We start from the raw sequence: 22,594 nt of genomic DNA on the forward strand, positions 1-22,594 counted from the left end.
ATTTTGGTGTCTAGATTTGAGAAATATATTTTATTATCAACTATTGATATCTAATTCTCAGTATCCTAAATAATAATTGAGACTATATCAACAAACATTTTGTCTCAGTTGTTTAGGACTGTACTCTAACTAAATAAAATAATAACCCTTAATGTTGACCCTAGTGGTATCCAGAATATTGGTTTTGATGATGACATTGTTCATTAGGTAATGGGAAAGGTAAGATTCTCTGGAGTAAGCAGGACCTAGAGAATCCTTTGAAATATATTCTATTAGTTTCAGAAAAAAAAAAAAACTGTACTGATTCAAAGTCTTACAGAAAATAGTAGCCATTCTCTATTTCCAGTGAAAACCTACCTCAATCTCTTTTAATCTTCATAATAATCCCAAGGTTCTTATTACTAAAGAAATAACTAAGGCTAACTTTTCTGCAGAAAGGGCAACTGAAGCTCAGAATGGCAACTTGTTCAAGTCACACAATTAGTAGGTGCTGGGGGTAGAGATGGTTGATTTCCAAGCTCTTAACCACAAGACTGTGCACTCAAAGCTCAAATAATTCCAACCTCACATGAGTGTCAACACTCCCTTCCTAAATGAGAACAGCCCTAGCCAGAAGAAAGCACACTTAATTCTTTTGCCAAGAGCATTCTCCTTTTTATTGAAATTCCTTATGAAGTGTTAAATCTAAGCATTCAAACATCATCAATTTGGGGTAAAAAAAAAAAAAAAAATTACACATCTGTGCCTAGCATCTCTGCTCTGGACCAAACCACTGTGAGATAAGTTAAAATCTCATTTCATACACCTACTGAGTCAAACTAAATTTTATTAAGCTTCTCCCTATAAAAACAGGGCTCTAGTATGCCCTGTCTAGTGAATAATAATATGAAGTACCCTTTATGCAGAATGTACATCAGATTAAATGAAGAAGCAATAGGAAAATACTAAAATGGAATTACTTGGCTCTATTTCTAACTGAGTCTTGTTAGGACTGGATTCACTGAAACTGAATAAGAATAGGAACTCAAATTCCTTGACTGGCCATGTAGCCCACAGGAATCTGTATTATGACTTGTCAAATCTGTGAGTGCACTAGTATCTTATGTCAATGTCCTAAGAGTCTCATGATGTAGCTTTTTTGCCAGAATAAACATATTTCACTACTTCTTCTTGTTACTGGCAAGTAAATAGCAAAGGGACATTTTTCTGAAGATGAAGAGTGAGTAGAAATTGCACATGCAAGGTCAATGGAGCTTCCAGAAAGCAGTCGATCATACTGGGGACAGCTTGTGGCAGAGTATTAACACACCCCATGTGCCCCTTGTCTCCTCCAGCTGCCGTGTGAATAGTTCACGCCTTCTTTCCATATGGAATATCAGTCACAGTCTTCATTCATCATACCCATGGTTTTATTTGGAATCTGAAGGTCTTCCCTGTAGCTACTCTGTTTCTTTTTCATCTTACCATGACTAAAGAAGCTAAGGTGTGGGCATTATCACCTATAAGTGATCCCAAGGGAATGAGCTGTCATTCATGTCTTCCTCCCAGTGTTGAACAAAAGAGAGAAAGCATGTGGGTTTACCCACCTATTGTCATCATAAATCCATCCCAGCTCCATTTCAAGGGTCTCAGGTTTTCAGCAGAACAACTAACATGAAATGAATATATACATTTAAGGAGATGGCATGTTGTGTCTCATGAGAAGAGCGGGTACCCATTATTATAGGCTGAAGAGATGATTGAAGAAGATTGCAATAAAGAACATGAGAGGTCCTCAGTCCAGAAGTTTGACTCTCAGCATTATTCTACAGAAGAGAAAATGACAATCACCCAAAACTTTAGAGAGCTCTCAGGAGGTTTTAAAGTGTTGACACCTAAGTGTCTGGAGAAATGCTCTGAGTGATTTTATGATTTTAGGGTATGTGTCCCTCTTCCCAACTGGAATCTAAGAAACCAGTAATTCAAAGGCTGTGTTGATTTTTATTTCACTTATTTGAGCTCCAGTTTCTTCATCTAAGAAGTAGAACTAAGCAAGTATCCCTTATTAAATGATGGTGAGGACCAAATGGGATGATATAGGTTATCAATGGCAGCTGTATGTGGAAATGGACACTGATTTACTCCAGGCAGTGGAACAGGGGAGCCTTGATTAGGTCCAGTTCTGCAGAAAGTAAATGGGGTGCTCTGCAACCTTGCGGTCTCACCTGGCCTACCTACCCAACAGCTGGTTTATCATTCAAATCATGGCACCATGGGGAGTGCCATACACTGGGGGTTACAGTGCTTTCAGAAACCCCAGTAATGATGCACAGGGCAAAGAACCTTGATTTACTTGTGAAAAAAAATCTGGATTCAAATCTTCACACTGTCACTGCTTCAGAAGTGGTTTTCCAGCTCTAATGTGCAGAGACCAGTTCAAAAGGCCTGAATGGGGCCTGAGGGTGTGCATTCCTCATAAGCACTCAGGTGATGTCAGTGCAGCTCACTGTGGACCACACTGAGGGGCCAGATCCTGTAAGACAATGAGGCCTATGAGCCTCAGTTTCTATATCTGTGAAGTAAGGTGACAAATGGAAGGTGATTTAGTGTCCTCTCTGATAATCAGATTTTACATAATCTAATTTTAAAACAGATTTTTTAAAATTAATTTCTTTCGGAAGATCAGTTAGTGGGCTCCCATTAGTTTGTCATAGAGACTTTAACTGATTAAGTCTTAAGTCATCTGTTTTCTTTGAGCAAATAGTTATTGGGTAGGGGAGTTTCTATAAGAGGTGGAGATGCTCTATGGTGATAGAGATCCAGGGTATTGGGGCACACTGCAGGTGTTGGTGGATGATTTAGTTAAGAGCTATGTTGCAAGATGATGCATCAAAGGAGGCATCAAATATGGGCAATGAGAGCTGGGAGTCTAGGGAAGGGGCTGTCTGAAGAGGAGAGAAGACTCTTCACAGTCCTATATGTATTGCAGGACCTGAGTAGGAGAGGGATTTTATATTGCATTTTAAATTTTAGCAACATTTATAAACACTGTCTGGAAAAGTATGACTATAAGATTAATGTGTTCTTTGTCTCTAATTCATTCTCTTAACAGAATTTATTAAACATCCATTGCTATTATGTTTCAAACCCTGAAGGTACAGTGTAAAAACAGATACCATATCCCTATACCTATGGCACTTACACTAGCTGTCATGGCTTATCATCAAGAAGACTAGTATAGGGTCTGGGGTTGTGGCTCAGTGGTGGAATGCTTGCATAGCACATGTGAGGCTCTGGTTTCGATCCTCAGCATCACATAAAGATAAATAAATAAAATAGAGGTATTGTATCTATCTACAACTACAAAAAATAAAAATAAAATAAAAATGAAGAGTACTATAGAACAAACAATATAAAACAATTTTTTAAAGGATTTTAAAACCTTCTTAAAGATCACCATATTTGTGGTGTATCTTGGACTGCCATAACAAAATAACATGGTCAGGGTGGCTTAAAGGGAAACTTATTTTTTTCACAGTTCTGGAGACTAAATGTCCAAGATCTTGGTGTTGGCAGATTTGGTTTCTCCTAAGGCTTCTGCCCTTGGTTTGCAGATGGCTGTCTTCTTGTTGTGTCCTCAGAGAGCCTCTTCTTAATAAATCTGCATTCCTGGTTTCTTTTTTTCTTCTTATGAGGACATCAGTCATTTTGTATTAAGGCTCTACCCTTAAGGTTTCCTTTAAGTTTAATAACTTCTTTAAAGGCACTATCTCCAAATAGAACCACATTGGTGTTTAGGGCTTCACAACTATAACAATATCAATGTCCAGGGGTAAATTTGGTTGAAATTTCAGCTTTTTGCTTTATCAACTATTTAACTTTGGTCAAGTTCCTTAACCTCTTGAAAACTCGGTTTCTTCTGTTGTGAAAGCATCTAATAATGCACTTATTACACTATGATATGAGGAAGCTATGGGTAATGTTTTTTAAAATGCTTAAAGGTGCCCAGTTGTTAGGCAGGGCCTCAATCTCAGTGCCTACGTCTTTCTTTAAATGCTGACTGAAGTTATTTGCTTTTTGCTATCTTTGGACAATGCATAAGTCTTCATTACCTTTTCCACTGCATCTACTAAGAAGTTTGATATATTTTTTCCCTCTGAACTTCACTCTTCCCATGTTCTCTATCTCCATGTTCAGAAACAACATATCTATTGGAAACTTCACTTCTAGCCTTAAGAATAGAGAATTGAGGATAGAAAAATACTGAGATGCTCAAATACCTCTGAAGTGGGAAAAGGTAATAATACCAGTTCCCAAAACCAACAAATAAGAAATTTGGTTTGCAGTTGCCCCTTTACACAATGTATGGGGCTTAAAACAGAGTAAGCTAGTCAGAATAAAAGAACAAAAGCAAAATTGTAGTCATTAAGGCAAGTAAGAATGATTTCAGTGATTTTTTAAAAATATGAACTACTTTCTATGTTACCAAATTAAGATGCTGTATACAGAAGTATTTGACCCACAATAGATGATTCTTTAAAAAGTACACTTTACCTAATGCAATGCAAAAATAGAATTTCTTTTACAGTGAATTTTTATACAACATGCCTACAATGGCGCTGAATCAATACTGTGATGAAAAACCTCTGTTTCTTTGTTGAGTCTGGTGTCTGTCAGTAGGTTTCTAGGGGCATCTGATCATTATTTAAGCTTAAACTCAATTATTCAAAAATGCCCTGTGGCCCTAGCAGCAGAGCATAGCAGCAAGAGCTTTCTAAACTGCTTCTATTGGGTGAGGAGTTTTATTTCCCAACTTTCAGGGTGAAATGTTCAAGGCATCTTAGCAAGAATCATGTACCACGTTAACCATGTATAGTGCATATGAAATCTGTTTTGTTAATGGACACAATGGTATTATATTTAACTCTGGGAATATTTCCTAAAGAAATCAACAAGCTGCATTTAGATTATACAAAGGAGACTGTGCCTAAATTCCTTTGCTTCTCAGTCATTCCCTTTCCATTTTAAATACCTTCACATCCACTTTGAGGACAGGTAGCTTAATCTCTATCATGTGCGGCTTTTCAGAGCATTAGCTTTGTTTCAAGTGCCAGTGATTGAGCTTTGCTGCATGTGCTTGGCAGAGTCTGCAAAGGCCCACGTTCATTCAGGAAACTCCAGTTGAACTAGATCCATATGTTGCTTTAAAAAATGTAGCTGTCTGATTGGAGGTAGTTTCTGGCTTCCAGCATTATCACAGATGATTTTTGTTCTTTGATGTGCTGCTAAATAGAAAGTAATGTTAGAACCAGAACCCTGGGATTTTTTTTTTTCTCCTTATTTAACGTTTATTGAGAGCTTACTATTTCGGCATTGAGTTGTACTATGTGAAGCACTCCACATGCATTGACTAATTGAATGCTAACAATAATCCTATGAGGAAGATGGTATTATCTTCATGGAGGGGGCAGAATTTGAATCCATTAATAAACTTAACCAAGTCTGAATAGTTTGCAAGTGGATGTCCTGGTTTTCAAGGTCTCAAACCCTCAAACCAACACAATTGATAAGTGCTATTGTACTAAGTGGGTACGATCCCCTTGCCAGTGCTACCACCTAGAATCAGAGGAGGCTTTGCCCAAAGATTGGTTCCTTGTCACATCTGGTAAAAGTAAAAGTGAAACTGACAAATTCTCCAAATCCAGGGATAGTGGAAAGCTCCAGATAGAGATTTCTACTAGGTAAATTATTGGAAGCCATTCTTTCTTAGTACAACTTCTCTTGGTAAGGCTAACTCAGAAATCAAAATGCCTAAAACACCTTTCCAGTCTTACTGTGGCTTCACCTTTCTTGGTATCCCTTTTTCCCAGATTGAGTTCTTTCTTTGTACAATTTGCAAGTAAAATCCTTTCTCAGTGAAATTAATGCTTCTCAAATTATGTGCGAAGGGAAAGGTTTTGTTTACTCATGTTTTATTTCCCATCTGTCACATTACAAAGCAATACTTTTGGAGGATGCAATAAATACAAATGACTAAAAATGAGATACAAAAGAGACATAGTAAAAAATAACCCTAGTCGTTTTTCATTAGATTCAGTAGAGCATTCTCTATTCTTATCCTTAGGCAGAGACTGGAATCCTTCATGAATGCTCCTTCTTAAGAGTTAGACTGGTTAGACTCCCCAAGTGCCCAACTGGAAGAAGTCTCCTTGGGTTAAGTTTTTATGGTGACCACACAAAGCGTCAGCTCAGCTAGTTCCTCGGAGACATGGTTTTGCCTTCCCTGCTCTAGAATTTTCAAACTGTGTGTAAGAATAAATCATTCCAGGGTCTGGGGCTGTAGTTTAATGATAGACCACTTGCCTAGTTTGCACAAGACCCTTGGTTTGATCCTCAGCACCACAGAAACATGTTTATTATTATTATTATTTTAAAACACCTTGGATAGCAGAAGTTACACACTGGCAGGCCAGGAACTGCCTTCAGCACAGATAGGTTTATTTTAGCCTAGTCTAAGATTTTTTAAAAATGTGAATTCTTTATCAATATTAAATATTGAAATGTTGCACCTTAGAACACTATATTTAGGACTACTAATGAAATTTCATTCCATCATTTCCTTATGACAAAAAGTGATTGAAACTGTGTAGACCCTGCCCTTTTAGACAGGGCAAAGACATACTATTCAATCACAGTTCCAACCAGAGGACCCCCATCCCCACCCTATGCCTCTGCCATTTACCTTACATTATGTCACAGTATGTTACCAGGCTGGCCTTGGGAGTCATCCAAACACCTTTAGCCCTAATCTACACCCTTCTATATGCAAGTCTCTCCAACTTTTTTAATACCTTGTCCCTGTCCAGGAACTCTGCTTGGTCCAAATATGTCTAATTTGTCAACCCATCTCTTCAACACCAAGAAAATTTGTCATACAATTGTTAACACTTAAATTATTTCAGCTCCAGATCTGAGGAAATATCTTAGGGAAGAAAGTTGCAGTTGTTATTATTATTTTTTGAAATATAAATTAACATAATGGATATTGTCCAGTGACACATTTATGGACAATTAACTTACTGGAAACTCCGATCACTTTGTAAACTTCTAGTCACACTTTTATTTTCTTGTCCATTTTTTTATGTGGTCAAATTCAGAATAAACAATTAAAACAAAAACAAAAACAAAAAACAAAGAACCACTGAAGGCCACCAAGGGCTTGCCCTAAAGGTTTCCAAAAGCACAGAGGCCTCTGGATAATAGAGCATGCAGGAAATATCTGTGTTCTTGCAAAATCCTGAGTTGGCCCTGGATTTTTACCATTTTAAAAATCCTAATTCACAGTGGAATGAACAAACTGTGAAAATGATGTTTTTGAAATGTTATACCCATCTCCCAGCTGCTCAGAATCTGTTTCAAAGGAAGTGAGCAATTGGGAGGGTGAGTATATGCAAAAATGGTGCTCACATATTCATCCAACACAATGAATCAGGGCTGCACAAAGGCAGCAGGCTCTCCGTGCTGCCCCTGTCTGCCAATGGGCAGGGCCAAACCAAGGTCTTCAGGAACTGTTACTCAAGGACCCTGCTTTTAGTAGGTGGAAGTTGTCTATGTTCTTGTTCTTGTTTGTTTTGTAGAGATGCCCATATTTATATGATGTCCTTTAATCTTTTATTTTGCCACTGATGATATATAATTATTTCTTTTTATAAATCATTAACATGAGTTGCAGACTTTCTTTTGATGTGTTAAGGATATATATATATATATAAGGTGAGGCTGAAGCAAAAAATGGGAAAAAACACAAAAAGTTTTTCCTGGCTCTGTCACTAACATTTGTGAAACTGAGGGAAGAACCATGCTTAAGAATAGGTTGATAACAAAGTCAGGCATGGTGGCGCATGCCCTTAATCCCAGCGTCTCAGGAAGCTGAGGCAGGAGGATTGCAAGTTCAAAGCCAGCCTAAACAACTTAGCGAAGCCCTAAGCAACTTAGGAAGATCCTGTCTCAAAATGAAAAATAAAAAAGGCTGGGGATGTGGCTCAGTCGTTAAGTGCCCCTGGGTTAAATCCCTCATACCAAAATAAATAAATAAAAGATTAGATTAATAGCAGCATTGACTCTTCAGCTGACAGAGTTATTTAGATAAATTCGGGAGAAAGACAGTGTTGCTAAAAATGATGTTTGGTCATATTCCAAATAAAAAGCAAGACAAGAAGCACGATTTCTGTAAGACTTAAAATCATCACACTACAGTGACACAGCCACATCAATGTTTATGGCAGCTAATTCAAAATAGCTAAGATATGGAACCAACCTAAGTACCCTTCAACAGATGAATGGATAAAGAAAATGTGGTATATATGCACAATGGAATATTACTCGGCCACAAAGAAAAGTGACTTTATGACATTTGCCAGTAAATGGAAGAATCTGGAGACTATTATGCTAAATAAAATAAACCAATTCCCAAAACCACAGGTTGAAAATTTTCTCTGATATGTGGATGTTAACACATAACAAAGAGTCGGGGGGGGGGGGGATAGAAGTTCACTGGATTAGACAAAAGGGAATGAAGGGGAGGAAGGAGAGACAGGAATAGGAAAGAGAGTGAAATATCTAACACAACTTCCTATGTGCATATATGAATACACCACAATGAATCTCCACATCATGCACACTATAAGACTGGGATCCCAAATAGAATAAGAATTACTCCATGTTTGTATAAATATGTCAGAATATACTCTACTGTCATGTTTATCTGAAAAGAACAATTTTTTTTAAAGTAATAATAAAAATAGAAAGTACTTTTCTCCACTTCTACTCTCTGTGTTTCGCCATTAATGGTTGACACAGGTTTACACATTATCCCTTACCTTCTTTCATTATCCGTAAGGGAGATTGCAACATGTTCTGCTTTCAGATGTGAATGGTGTTATGTAGAGGGAAAGTTTCTTAAAATAGATATTTAACAACTATGTATTGGCCTTTACTTTTCTCCTATTAGAGTTCCTCCTTTGCTCCGCAAGAGAGAGTACCTAAGTATTTTAGAAGACTTGGGTAATGACGTTCCCACTCTCTCCCCTCCTCCACACCTTCTGGGCATCCTCTTGGATTTCCATTTTTGCTTCTTCTTCCATCTTGCTCTATACAGCCATGCATGGCTTAACAATGAGGATATGCATCTGCCTTGTTATGTGATTTTGTCTCTGTGCAAGCATCATAGTAGTGTGTATTTACACAAATCTACATAGCATAGGTAGATCACTCAGGATGGCCTTGGGGTGCAGTGAAGAGATGTGATAAACAAGGTAAATGAGGTCCCTGCCTGCATAACACAACTGACTTTTTTTTTTTTACAGTAAACTTATTTTAATATAAATGTGAGGACTCTAAAAATAACAAAAAAGTGTAGTTTAGTAAGTTCATAAATTAGCAACATAATCATTTATTCTCATTATCAAGTGTTAGGTACTGTAGAGCATTCTGTGTGCTGTGCTTTTGCATGATTGACAGCACATTAGTCACATATTTGCTATGATATGATGATGATCACAGTATTACTAAGTGATAGGAATTTTTCTGCTCCATTATAATCCTATGGGACCCCTGACATAGATCCTGTCATTGACCAAGACACCATTGTGTGGCACATAACTGTTTTTCCTTTAATTCCTATGGTAAAAGAATTTAAATAACAAATAAGGGACACCAAAACAAACAAGCATAGCTTTTACAATTTAAATAAAGAGTAGTAATTATCTGAAGATGAAAATACAGTGATCCAGGAATGAAGATCATACATAGAATACATGTAGTTACCATTTTACCATTTTTGGCTTTGGTATTTCCAGCAGCCAATATAGAGAAGGCAGCACTCTTATTTATGTTTCTCAGTGTTTCTAGGGCAAGATTCCTCAACTTGGGCATTACTGACATTTTGAATCAGACAATTCTTTGTCCTGGGGGTTGTCTTGTTGCAGGTCATATTTTAGCATTATTCCTGGCTTTCGCCCAGAAACCAGTAGCACACCTTCCGGCTCAGTCATAACATCAAAAAATGTATCCAGAAATTGCCAAATGACCCCTGAGAGGTGAAACCACCTTCACTGAGAACCACTGCTGTAGAATAATGGCAAACAAATTACAACACTCAGGAAAAGCATAATTATATCAGGTACAACTTGAAACATTTGATTTTTAAATTACTTTAACAATTGTAAGAGGATGAAGTTTAATAATTCTGAAGATAAGGCATTTATGTAGGCCTTAGGAAATAATTAAGAAACTCTATAGAGTCTGCAAATATGATTATAATGTGATTTTAATAAGTCATTTTAGGGGCTAGGGTTGTGGCTTAGAGGAAGAGCTCTCCTCTAGCATGCATGAGGCACTGGATGCACAATCCTCAGCACCACATAAAAATAAAATAAAGGTATTGTGTCCACCTATAACTAAAAAATAATATTTTTAAAGTAGTCAATTTTTTATTCATTTTAATTTTTAAATTTTGATTTTACTGGCATGAAAATCAATATGGGTTAAGAGCTCATACTCTTCTAGATTCTCATTCCAGTTTCTTTAATTACAAGCTGAATCTTCTCTGTGAATTGTGTATGTGAAACTGCTCATTGAGAACAATTCTGTCAATGGCAATGGTAAAAATGGCATGAGTTAATATAGGTAAAGAGGGTTGCACAGTGCTGAGAGTATAATAAATTCTCCATGACTGTTAGATAACTATCATTACTGTTATTGGCTTTGTTATTTCTAAACAGTAGAAAATTGAACAGAACTTTAGAGTAGGGGATGTACAGTGAAACATACTATCCATCTTAGTTTTATGACTTTCTCTGCTGAATTTGAGTGGGTGAAGTCCCATTTCTACTCTCTGTGCTCCACCACTAATGGTTGACACAGGTTTACACGTTATCCCTTACTCTCTTTCACTATCCGTGAGGGAGATTACAACATGTTCTTCTTTCAGATGTGAATGGTGTTATGTAGAGGGAAAGTTTCTTAAAATAGTTATTTAACAACTATGTATTGGCCTTTACTTTTCTCCTATTAGAGTTCCTCCTTTGCTCCATAGAGTATCTCCCTAAGTATTTTAGAAGCCTTGGGTTATGAATAATAGGAATAATACCATATGTTTCTCTCTTCCTCCCTTCCTTCTTTTATTCCTTCTTTCCCTTCCTTCCCTTTTCATATCAATGAGTCCTGCTGTCCACTGTTGATGTATGGTATCAATATTCATGCATCTTGGCAATGCCAGTTGCTCTGGATTCTCTAAAGTTAAGACAAGTGGAGAATCTGCCTCTCTCCCTCCTTTAAACTTATAGTATTTTAAAAATAGGTTCCAAAGCTTTCTACTTTATTCTCATTTGTAGAGAAAAGTAATTTGCCTGTTTCAGTTTACTTGCTATCAAACATTTTTTTCAATCCCTGTTTTTTTTTTTTTGTTTGTTTGTTCTAATTAGTTATATAGGGAAGTAGAATGCATTTCAACTCATTGTACACAAATGGAGCACAACTTCTCATTTCTCTGACTGCACATGATGCAGAGTCACACCGTTCATGCAGTCATACATGTATAATGTTTATCTCATTCCACCATCCTTCCCACCCATACATTCCCTCCCCGCCCCTCACTCCCCTCTGCCGAATCCAAAGTTCCTCCATTCTTTCCTACTCCCTCTGATTATGGATCATTATCTGCATATCAGAGAAAACATTTGGCCTTTGATTTTGGGGGATTGGCTTATTTAACTTAACATGACTATCAAACATTTCTGACAATGTAACTACTGTACAAAACACAAAGCCAGTTTTATTGGTCTGCTGAGTATCAGTTTTACTTATAACCACATTTCTCTCCACCCATACCTTGCTACCCTACTAAGTAGACTTGTGTTACTGAGGGCATGGGCTGAGGGGACCTCAATGACAGACTGCTGCCTTTGGAATTGTGCCTTTTCCACTGATGTCTAAATCTTCCTGGAAGATTAAGCTCATACGACTCTTACAAAAGTGTAGTTCCACCCTATCTCACTAACTTTGTTGGATTCCTCTCTCAAAAAGCCTTTTTGTGGGTTGTCTCCCTTATCACATCTGAACTGTAAATTTGGACCCATGTTAGATTCAGGCCCTCCTACATATTGATAAAGTGAGTTGAACTTAGGGGGACTATTTTGAGATTAATAGTTTTTCATTCCAGCAATAAAATAAGGTTTCTGTAGACAGATTACTGGGCAGACTACTTTATGTTTTGAACATTAATTACATTGTCAGAAATATTTCTGACAATGTAATATTGAAAATACTTTCTTTTCCCTTATTTTTGAATGACGTATAAACACAAGCTTGGTAAAGATGCCTGAGGAATTTCAAGGGGGCAATAATTGGGATATTGCCATATCAATTCTAACATACAATTATACCCTGCTCGCCCACGTAAGCAGCATGTTCTTGGGAACTTCTGTTTAGAATCCTGGCTAGATTTCTCCTCTGCTATCCAACAGACTACACTCCTGACCTTGAAAATGAGACAACCTTATCCACACTTCCTCAGGGGTAAGATGAATACATCTTGTCTTTCTCCTCCCAACTACACTGCTCTTCTCTTCTGTTAAAATATGTCAGTCCCTTCCAGTTTAAACAACCTCCTTTCAGTTTAAAAATTCTGTCTGTTATAGATCAACTTTTATTGCCAGGCTGACTCTCTTTAAGTAGTTGCTCAGTCACTCAGATTTTCCTCTAATGGTGGCAGTTAGATACCTAAAGAAGGGATGGAGACCTGATGGGATCCTTGGATCCTCTAGATATTCTTTGCATACTCAGGTTTCATGTCAGTCTCCCAATGTCGCCTTGCTCTCTCTCTTTGAAGCTGAGTTTGCCAGGGGATTAACTCCTGATTTCAGCTTTTTCCACAAACTGAAACTTGTCAGGGCCCCTGGGCTCCAGTACCCTCCCCTTGACTCATGTTGGTGCTAATGGTCCCCTATGCCTCCCCCATGAGCTGTGCCTGGCCCCAACCATAGTTAGTCCATTCCATAGGCTCTCCCAGGGCATACCCCTTGAGGATTGTGGGAATTTGAGGCTTCCATTTGTGTGACACAAGAACCAAGAACACCTTAGTAATGCTTCAGTCTGAACTTCTATTCTTTTTTCCACACTGCTCGAGAGTCTATTAGATTATTCCCAATTTAGTGCAGACAAGACTCCAAAGGTCCCTAATGTGAATCAGAGCAAAGACTCACCATTTTGTCAGCTTCCTGAAACATTTGCCTCTTTTGCTCACATATCACTCTCTGCTTCTGTTGCTTTTGGATCTGCATTTCTCTAGTTTCTCAGGACTGGAAGGATGGCTTTTATTATTTTCCTTTCTGTCATCATATCCTATATGCAGCATAATCAGCAAGCCCAGTACCTGGTGGTCACAGGTAGAGAGAATCTACTCCCTGAATTATCATTATGGAGGCAGTTTCTCATTGCTGTCATTAACATAGGACTGTGATCTGGGACAACCAGTCCTTTTCATTTCTTCTATGTCAATCCTCATCTTCTTTTTCAGCTCATATGATGTTGTCCCTTAATTCACACACACACACACACACACACACACACACACACACACACACTCATTCACCCACCAAGAAGATGTTGGAGAACAGATGAAGTGCATGGAAAGAAAAATGATAAAACACTTTTTTTTTTCAAAAATGAAATCATTCTATTGTTAAGAATTTGGCTTGCATATCTTAGTATTATTTCAGAAAGATCTTAGTAACGAGCTAGCTTGGTCAGCATGCCAATTCCCTATTCCACCTCCATTTTTTCCTCTTTTATTATTCTCACCCACCGACTACATCTTACGTTATTTTTCATATTCACAGCCAAATCTGTACCACTGCCCTTCAACTTCCAAAAGATAGAATGCCTGCCAATTTTCTTACTTCAAGATTTCTAGTCTTCACTTCTACCATCATGGGATTGCTAATTCAGCCCCTTGATCCTGCTTATTTGTAGCCATCTCTTAGAAATAATCCTTGGCCTTTCCCTTTCCTTTCCAATCCCCAAATATTATTCCATGGAAAGAATTACTACCTGTGGATAAACTCAACCATTATCCCTTCACAGAGTTTTTCCTACTGTAAAGAAATCCTGCAGTAGTTGCAATCAGAACTCTCATATGTGGGTGACTCTTTTGATGCTATCACTGATGTATGAAAAGTGTTTTTGGCAAACTCTTTCACTAATAAGAGGAACATAGAAAAGATATTTACTTTCTACCATTGTGAAGGGAAGAGCAGGAGTAGACAAGGGTCCTTCTTTTAGTCACAAGAATTATAACTTCTGTTTCATCATTGGAGCTCTTCTAATACATGGCAATGCATGAAGGATAGTTTTTGGTAGTTAATTTGATCCTGCAGCACCATTTGGAATATGATGACTTGAAAAGTATGCTTGCGAAGAAGCTTTGGGGGTATGACCTTGCTATAGAGTTAATCATATCCCCTTTAAATTCATATGTTGAAGCTCATAACCTTAATTTTATTGTATTTGATAGGATTTTAGGAAATAGGATAAGTAAGGTCATAAATATCCTAGTGCAAGAAGACCCCAAACACAAGGCCATGTGAGGACATAGTAGAAAGGCAGCCATCTTCAAGCCAAGAAGAGACCCTCCCAAGAAACCAACTCAGGTAGCATTACTATTGAACGTCCAGCCTCCAAAATTGTGAGAAGTAGATTGCTATTGTAGAAGCTGCCTAGTTGATGATATTTTATTATAGCAACCTGAACTAAGACAAACCTGTTCATAAACCCAAAATTCAATATAATGACCCATTTTGATCAGATTATGTCCACCAAACTTGACAGTTACTGACATTTATTTTTAAACTAGATATATATAAAACATAGGTTGAAGCAGAATTTATATAAATATTCTTTATGTATAAGTAAATGAATGAATGATAAATTCTGTAGGATCCCAAAGAGAATCCAGTCAGAGATTAACCTACTAAACTTTGGATAAAGACCAAAACCTCAAGTATGCATTAAGTTCCTATGTGCCCAACACTTCTTGAGAACAATAACTATATCTTTATTTAAAAAAAATAAAAACTTCTCTCATAGTAGTAGTATGGAGGCTAGCTGAATTGAAACAAAAACTTTCTTGACTAGTGATTTATACACCAAAATTAATGACAATCATGGAGTGTTAGCTCTACAAGAATACTTTCAGGAAGACAAGTATGGACAGGCAGGATATCACATAAATTTTTCGTAGCTACTATTGTTCTTAGCTGCTGGAACATTTTTCTAATAAAGTAGAGTATTAATATTTTTTGGAAGGAAATTGTGTTAGTTAGGTTTCTATTGCCGTGGCCAAAATACCTGGAGAGAACTACTTAGAGGAGAAAACGTGTATTTTGGCTCATGGTTGCAGAGGGTTAGTTCATGATGGGCTGACTCTGTTGTTCTGGTCCCATGGTGAGATAGAAATCATGGTGGAAGGGTGTGGTGGTAGAGTTCTGCTCACCTCAAGGGGCAGGGAAGCACAGAGAAAAAGGGGAAGAGATTATAGGGAAAATGAATTCTTCCAAAACACAGTCCCAGTGACCCTTCTCTTCCAGCTACACCCACCTGACTACCCAACCAGTCCCTTCAAATTAGGATGGACTTACTAGGTTACAGCTCTCACAATCTATTCATTTTTACCTTTGGAGGACATCCCATATTTAAAGCCTAACAGAAATTCTTCTCTACTGTTTTTAGAAATAGAGGAAGAAATAAAATTTATATTATAAACATAATATAAATATATTATATTCAAAAGTGAAAAGGGGTTTAGAATTATATTTGGCTTGGGGTTACCCAATAAGTCTTTTGGAATTTAGTGATTTGTTTTGTCTTCCAAGTAATTTAACATCTGGTGAGTCCAGGCATTTGTGTGGCAGTGTAGGTCTGTAATGATATGCAAAACCATCCATATAATGTACATTTGGGTTTTGACTTTTTCAATTGACACAGCCATCTTCCTCCAAGATTTATCCACATGAATCCAAAGTAAGTATGTACTTACATTGGTTCAGTAAAACTTTTGATTTGAAGGAAAATGGTTAGCATCTAGTGTCCACTTGAGTGATTCCTTCACTCTTGAGTGAGCCGTGAAGACTATGACACAAGCCGAATGATTTTAGAAAGCCCAGGTTTCTTCAGGGGTGTGGTAAAGGGCTTGTGCTGACAGGGCCTCAGGTTGCGTGAGGGTTTAGAACCAGCAGAGTATGGTGCAGACTGTTATGCTCAGTAGATGGTTTCTAGAACTCCACTGAGTGCCAAGCATTTCAAAATGGGGACAAAAGTAGACAAAACAGAAGTAGCTAACCTTTGCTTATCACTTACTCATTTTAATCCTGACCGAAGTCATATGCACATGGTACTTTTTTTAAAAGTTGTCATTTTCACAGGCAAGGGGACCAGGGCACAGAGATATTAATTAACTTCTCTGTGTCATTTAGGTGTAATGATCAAGCCACTATTTTGTCTCTTACAGATTGATTCCAAAGACTTCTCTTTTGGCTACTTTTTAGAGAATCTTAATTATCTACTTACTTATATATTTAAGGCTCTTTGTATGTCATTATTTATTTACTTATGGTTCTCGTTCACTATTTATTTATTCATTGTTCTTAACAACATTTAAGATGAGAAGAACTGCATGAGAAAAGAGACAGCTGTGAACATACTCAGAAAACTGCTTAGTAATTTGTAAATATATGTTACTTTTATTTATTGTATTTGTTCCATGTGATTAGGCCTCTTGAATCTAATTCTCATTTTTTGATATAAAATTTTTGTTTTTTGCCTCATTTGGGGAGGCTTAACTTCACAAACATCGTATTTCATTTTCTAGTGCTTCACATGATACATGCATCCTAAAATTGATACTGTCTTCCATCTGATACTGCTATTTATTACATTAGAAATACCTTATACATAAAATATGCAATATATAATAATTATAAACCCCTACCTTTGCACTTTTCATTATATATATATATATAAAATTTCATATATAAAAAATTTCATATCACATGCATGAGAAAGATTCCTAATTTATAAAGGGGAATCCAGAATATTGGGGTAGTCTTTTTTTTTTAAACCTGTATTTCACTTATTTTTTCTTTATGTGGTGCTGAGGACCGAACCCAGGGTCTTGCACATGCGAGGCGAGCGCTCTACAGCTGAGCCACAACCCCAGCCCCTGGGGTAGTCTTTTTTGACAATGGTGCTCTCTACTATAGGATGAACCATGTATTTTACTGACCCATCTACTTTTAATGAAAGCAGTGTGCAGTGAATCCAGCCAACTGTACTAAATGTTAGAAATCTTAGGCTTCTCCTTTGAAAATCACATTGCGCCTTGCACTACTGTGAGGATTTTAAGGGTGAGGACCACACGTTCCTTCCATTGATTCAGAACCTGAGCTGCGGTTGCTTCTTCCTACTCACGGACTGCTACTGCTACCTGCCCAAAAATTGTCTTTGGCTCCCTGTAAACCTGCAGTCAGAAAGGTATTTGACTTTTCCCCCTCCAGCACTTGCAAATCCGATTTTTATGTATAACTAAGTGCTCTTAGTTTTTACTCTATCTACTACTGGGGCCTGGTTTCTACCAGGCCTGTAACTAAGCCAGATCCGGCCTATGTAATGCTGTTTGTAATGAGAAATCTAAACAGGGAATGGCAGTGAGGCATGGCAGGAATGTGTTTCCATTGGAGAAGTCAGTGTAGAGAAAAAGTATAAGCAAAGCCATGTCCAGAAGGCCTTCTCAGCTGGCCAAGACGGAAGACTAATGTTATTGTACATAGGCAGTTACCCTGCCAGCCCTTCCTCACGGATTTGCTTTCTCTCTGTTGCCCTCCTGCCCCCTCCCTCCTTCATCTCTCCCTTCTCTTTCATTTTCTTCTCTCTTTCTACGGACTCCTTGCTGGCTGTTTGCTCAGGTGGACAGTGACACCATTTGGAACGAGCTGCACTCGTCCGGTGCTGCACGCATGGCTGTTGGCTGTGTCATCGAGCTGGCTTCCAGAGTGGCCTCAGGAGAGCTGAAGGTGAGGTCTGGGTTGCATTAAGTGTGGGAAATCCAGAAAAGGAGCTGAAACTGAGATGTTGTTGTTTGGGAATTGTGGGGACTGTGGTGTGGTAATAAAAGGAAGGAGGTGGAGGGAGGAGGGCAGGGAGATGGCCACTAAGGTGTGATAATAAACTCCTCTGTAGGTAGACAGCAGCTGATCCTGCTCTTAGGGCCTTCCTCTCCTGGAGTATATTCTGTGGTCAGGGCACACTGGTATGTTTTTAAGAGCGTAGAAATGGTGAGTAAAGTCATGGTCTAGGTTAAAAATACCCTTAGTGTATACATATCTGTCATGCCATCCTGGGATTCTTTTTTGAAACAATTTTAAAAATATGATTACTGAGTAGTATGTATAAGCTCAGAATACCACCCAGAGAGAGGAGGGGGGAGAAAGGTAAATACCAGACGGGAAGGATTGGGAGGAAGAAGGAAATTGTTGATTAGGAGGGTAATGATCCAGAGTATGTTTTTCCATGAAAGAACTTCAAAAATGAGCTATGCTTTATTGTTCTTTTCTTTTTATGGTCTCTTCTTTTCTACATCATATGAAACGAACAATGTCTAAACCCCAACGTTTCCCAGTCTAAACAATTTATAAAAGCCAGAGACCTGACAGACGTTGACATTTTATTTGGTATTTTAACAGTGCTATTTAAAGGTATGCCATGTGTGCCTTGAATGCAGTTACCCCAATAAACTTTGTTGGTGCTAACACAGCTTTATAATGCACTAGTTCACACACTTCATAACCCAATCTGGATGGTGATTGATCCGGTATTTTTAGCAATTGTGGGGCTTAAGGGAAATATATTATGACCAACAACACATGCGTTGTGAGTTTTGTTAATCTAAGGTAAAAATCTAATTAGGATATTTTTCTTTATGTGTAATGAATTTTTATTCAATTACACCTGATGCTTCCTTCTACTTAGGTTTTAAAATGTAGGACTGGAATGCACACTTTACAATGCATCATCTGTCCCAGAAGTCACAATCTGCAGAAATAAAATTTTGATGAGATGGGCTGTATTTAAAAAAAAAAAAAGAGCTGCCTCTGTAAATTCGACATCATCAGTGTGAGGACGCTAACTGCTCATCTTGGGGGTTTTTGGAGCCATTAACCTGGTAATTAGTATTCAGGCTTTACCTTTAGTAATGAGAAGTTAAAAAGTGGAAGGGAATCAGCTCCATGGTCAGGTTTTGACTATCTCCCAGTAGCACTTTAAGAATAATTCTTCCTGTGAGTAATGTTATATACTATAATAAGTTGGCATTTTAAAAGAAGAACATTTGAGGGCCTTATTTTCAGGAGAATTCAAAAGACAGGCAATAACCAGAACACGAAATTATAATGTTTAATATTAAGCTGGCACAATCCCACATGATTATATTAGCATTCAAAATTCTAATTGTTTTAGAAAAACTTAAAACTTAAAAAACTTAAAACTTAATTGTTTTAAGTTTATGGAAGTTTAAGCAATAATTCAGAAACCTTTTCAAGTAGAATACCACATAATATTTACATTAATCAAAATCATCATTAGCCTCATTGTGTGGAATGGACAGATTTATATACCAAAAACAAAACTGAACAAAAACTGAATTCCACCTTTTTAGCAGGTAAGTATTTAAAATGGCCATTTACAAACTAAGTATCAACAAAATATAGTATGGACATGCTGATCACCAGCTGTACCAATGCTGGCTCTTTATGTTAAGAAGAAGGATTTGTAGAAATGGTTTATCTCTCTCTAGTTAAGGAATCAGCAAATGTGGTTAAAAGAGAAAGGAAAGAACCAGTTTAAGAGTCAAGAAATTTTGATCCACAGTACCTCTTAAATACTGTGCCATTTTTGACAAATCATGTAACTTCTTTTGGCTTCAGTTTCCTGTTCTGCAAATTCATCAAGTGAAATTGATAATGTTGAAAGTTGTCTGTGGCATGAACTCTAGCTATTTGTGAATGAAAAGTGATCAGAGAGTCTCAGTTATGCACACTGAGACATATCAAATAGTGAGTATTCCAAAATGAAGTCCAGCATGTTTTGATGAAATCCAAGATTTTTGAGTTGAATTACCTTTCTGGTTGTCGAGATCAGAGTAAAAATCTAACACAGCAGGATCATACCAGAGGCACTGGTACCTATCCTGATGGGCCAAGACAAAACACCTACTTTGTGGAGAGTTTGGGTAGGCCACTGTGGGAAGGGTAGAAATCACAGATGATTTGGAGCCAGTGAAGAACCCAAATAACTTATGTAGAGGGCCATGTTTGGGGACCCCTATTCAACCCAGTCTGCCTGTCAATGTCTACCTGTCTCAGATGCCAGTGCACAGGTGGAGTACCTGTTGGCCAGGTACACTATTACTCATCACTTCATTCAGATCTCAGAAGGACATAGGGATGCTTATTTGAGGAAGCTGATAAGTAACCCTCTGCTAAGTTTAAAAAAAAAGCATTTTGTTTTTCATATTTTGCATCTATATCCAATTCTCATATGCTCTATCCCGTTCTTCCTGTAAATCAATACTATAATGAAATGGCATTGTCATATTATAATAGTGCTTCTTTGGAGATTGTTCTAATTTTTTTTTTAAATTGAAAAGAATTAAGAGCCATATTTCAAATAAGGTGAGCTTGGGTGGAGTGCTATCTTGAGAGATGAAGGATAGCTAGTGGAAGGTCACTGAACTCATGCAGGGTGCAAACCTAGAAGATTAGAAACAGAAATACGGAGCAGAAATAATATCTAAAAGGTGAACAGTCTTTCAACTTATAAATAAAAATTGGTTCAATATTTATTTATTTATTTATTTTTATTTACAAAGAAAGGAAAATGACAAATACAATTACTTAGAACTTTTGCTTGATGCTGGACTGACCATGACCACCCTCCACATGTCTGACAGACTCTGTTCTTTCTTCACCTGGGAATACTAAAGAATTAGAAGAATGAGATAAGCAATGAGGTGGGTTTCATGTTGACACTTAAATATAACATAATACAGCAAACTAGAGCAGTAAATCAGCATACTTTTGGCACAGAATGGAAATTCTCAGTGAAGTTCAGTAGAAATTATGGGAACTTTCAAGGTTTCCAGGTTTTTACAATTTATTAATACAAACACACACACACACACACACACACACACACACACACAAGCATATGCATGCAGGCGGAATAATTCCTGAAATCTACAGATGCCTCATTTAGCTGTTTCTCAAATTCTGGTATCCAGGAGCACAAATATTCTGAAAATGCTGAATTTTTCATATATTGGAAAAATAGCTATCTTAAAATACTTGTTTTGTGAGTTTTATGACATTTTAGAAAGTACATATGGAACAGAAATAATCTCTAAAAGGTGAACACTCTTTCAACTTATAAATAAAAATTGGTTCAATATTTATGAAGATTTATTGTAAAACTTCAATTTGGTGCTATTTTAAGATGTTACAGTCTGTAAAAAGAAGTTAAAATTGCTTTAGCTCTCTGTACATTTTGCCAAACAAAACAAAACAGCTTTCCCCCAAAACATACAAAAACCACAAGACACCTAGCTATCTGAATGATGGATAGATTTCTTTAATGTTTGAGTGGAAATTGTGATGTCATGTTGCTAATAACACCTGCTCCTCATTGGATACCTGCTGTGGGTTGGGCAGTGAATATGTAACTTGTAACATTCTTACAATGTTCCCTTCAAGTAAAGGCCAACAACAGAATACTTGCTGAAGACATGAAGTGACCTCTTCAGATCCTGCATATAGGTTGATAAATCAGAAGTCTGTAAATCTCATAATCCTCTGTTTACTTATAGCCACTACATCAGGATTTCTGTGTTCAGGTAGCTCAAATATAATAAGAATAAGTAAGATTAAAATAATCTATTTTAAATTGTCTATAACCTTTCTTTTTAGTGTTATAAAATGTTCAATCGGTACAAAAAGACAAGTTACTTCTTAAATCACAAAACATTATAATAAATACCTATGAAATCTTCATCCAACTTAAGAAATAGAATTTTGCTCACACTGTTAATATTATCTCAGTATTTATGCCTATCTTTCTGAACCACAGATAGCTATTAATCTATTGTATTTAAAAAATATATTCCTTTTCTTTTTTTACCACTTTTGAACTTGTTTTCTGTTTTTATAAAAATGGAATATTTGTATTATTTTTCAGCATTACTTTCCCCTTTAAAATTGTTATGAGGGTTTGTCCTCATGGATATACATTTATGATTCATTTGTTTTCATTGATATAAAATATTCCCCTTGTCAATCAGAATTTGTTTATTCAGTCTTTTCTTGGACATTTTAATTGCTTCTAGCATTTTTGTCTTTAAACAGTGCTCCATGAACACTCTAACATGCCTGCTCTTTTACTCTGGTATAACTAAAATAGTTGGCTAATAGGCTAGCCATATAACATATTTCAGTAAGTAATGCCACGTGGAATT

General features: G+C 37.1%; 1 protein-coding gene across 1 annotated transcript in view; it reads left to right on the forward strand.

Annotated features, from left to right (window-relative positions):
* Hdac9 (histone deacetylase 9) overlaps positions 1-22,594 on the forward strand; it is a 658,195-nt gene that overhangs the window by 445,778 nt on the left and 189,823 nt on the right. Inside the window, exon 17 of the mRNA XM_076863228.2 lies at positions 17,997-18,104. Within this exon, the coding sequence (XP_076719343.1) occupies positions 17,997-18,104 (108 nt within the window). The remainder of the gene's footprint in view (positions 1-17,996; positions 18,105-22,594) is intronic.

This window comes from Callospermophilus lateralis, chromosome 1 (assembly GCF_048772815.1).
Source record: "Callospermophilus lateralis isolate mCalLat2 chromosome 1, mCalLat2.hap1, whole genome shotgun sequence".
Lineage (NCBI taxonomy): Eukaryota > Metazoa > Chordata > Mammalia > Rodentia > Sciuridae > Callospermophilus > Callospermophilus lateralis.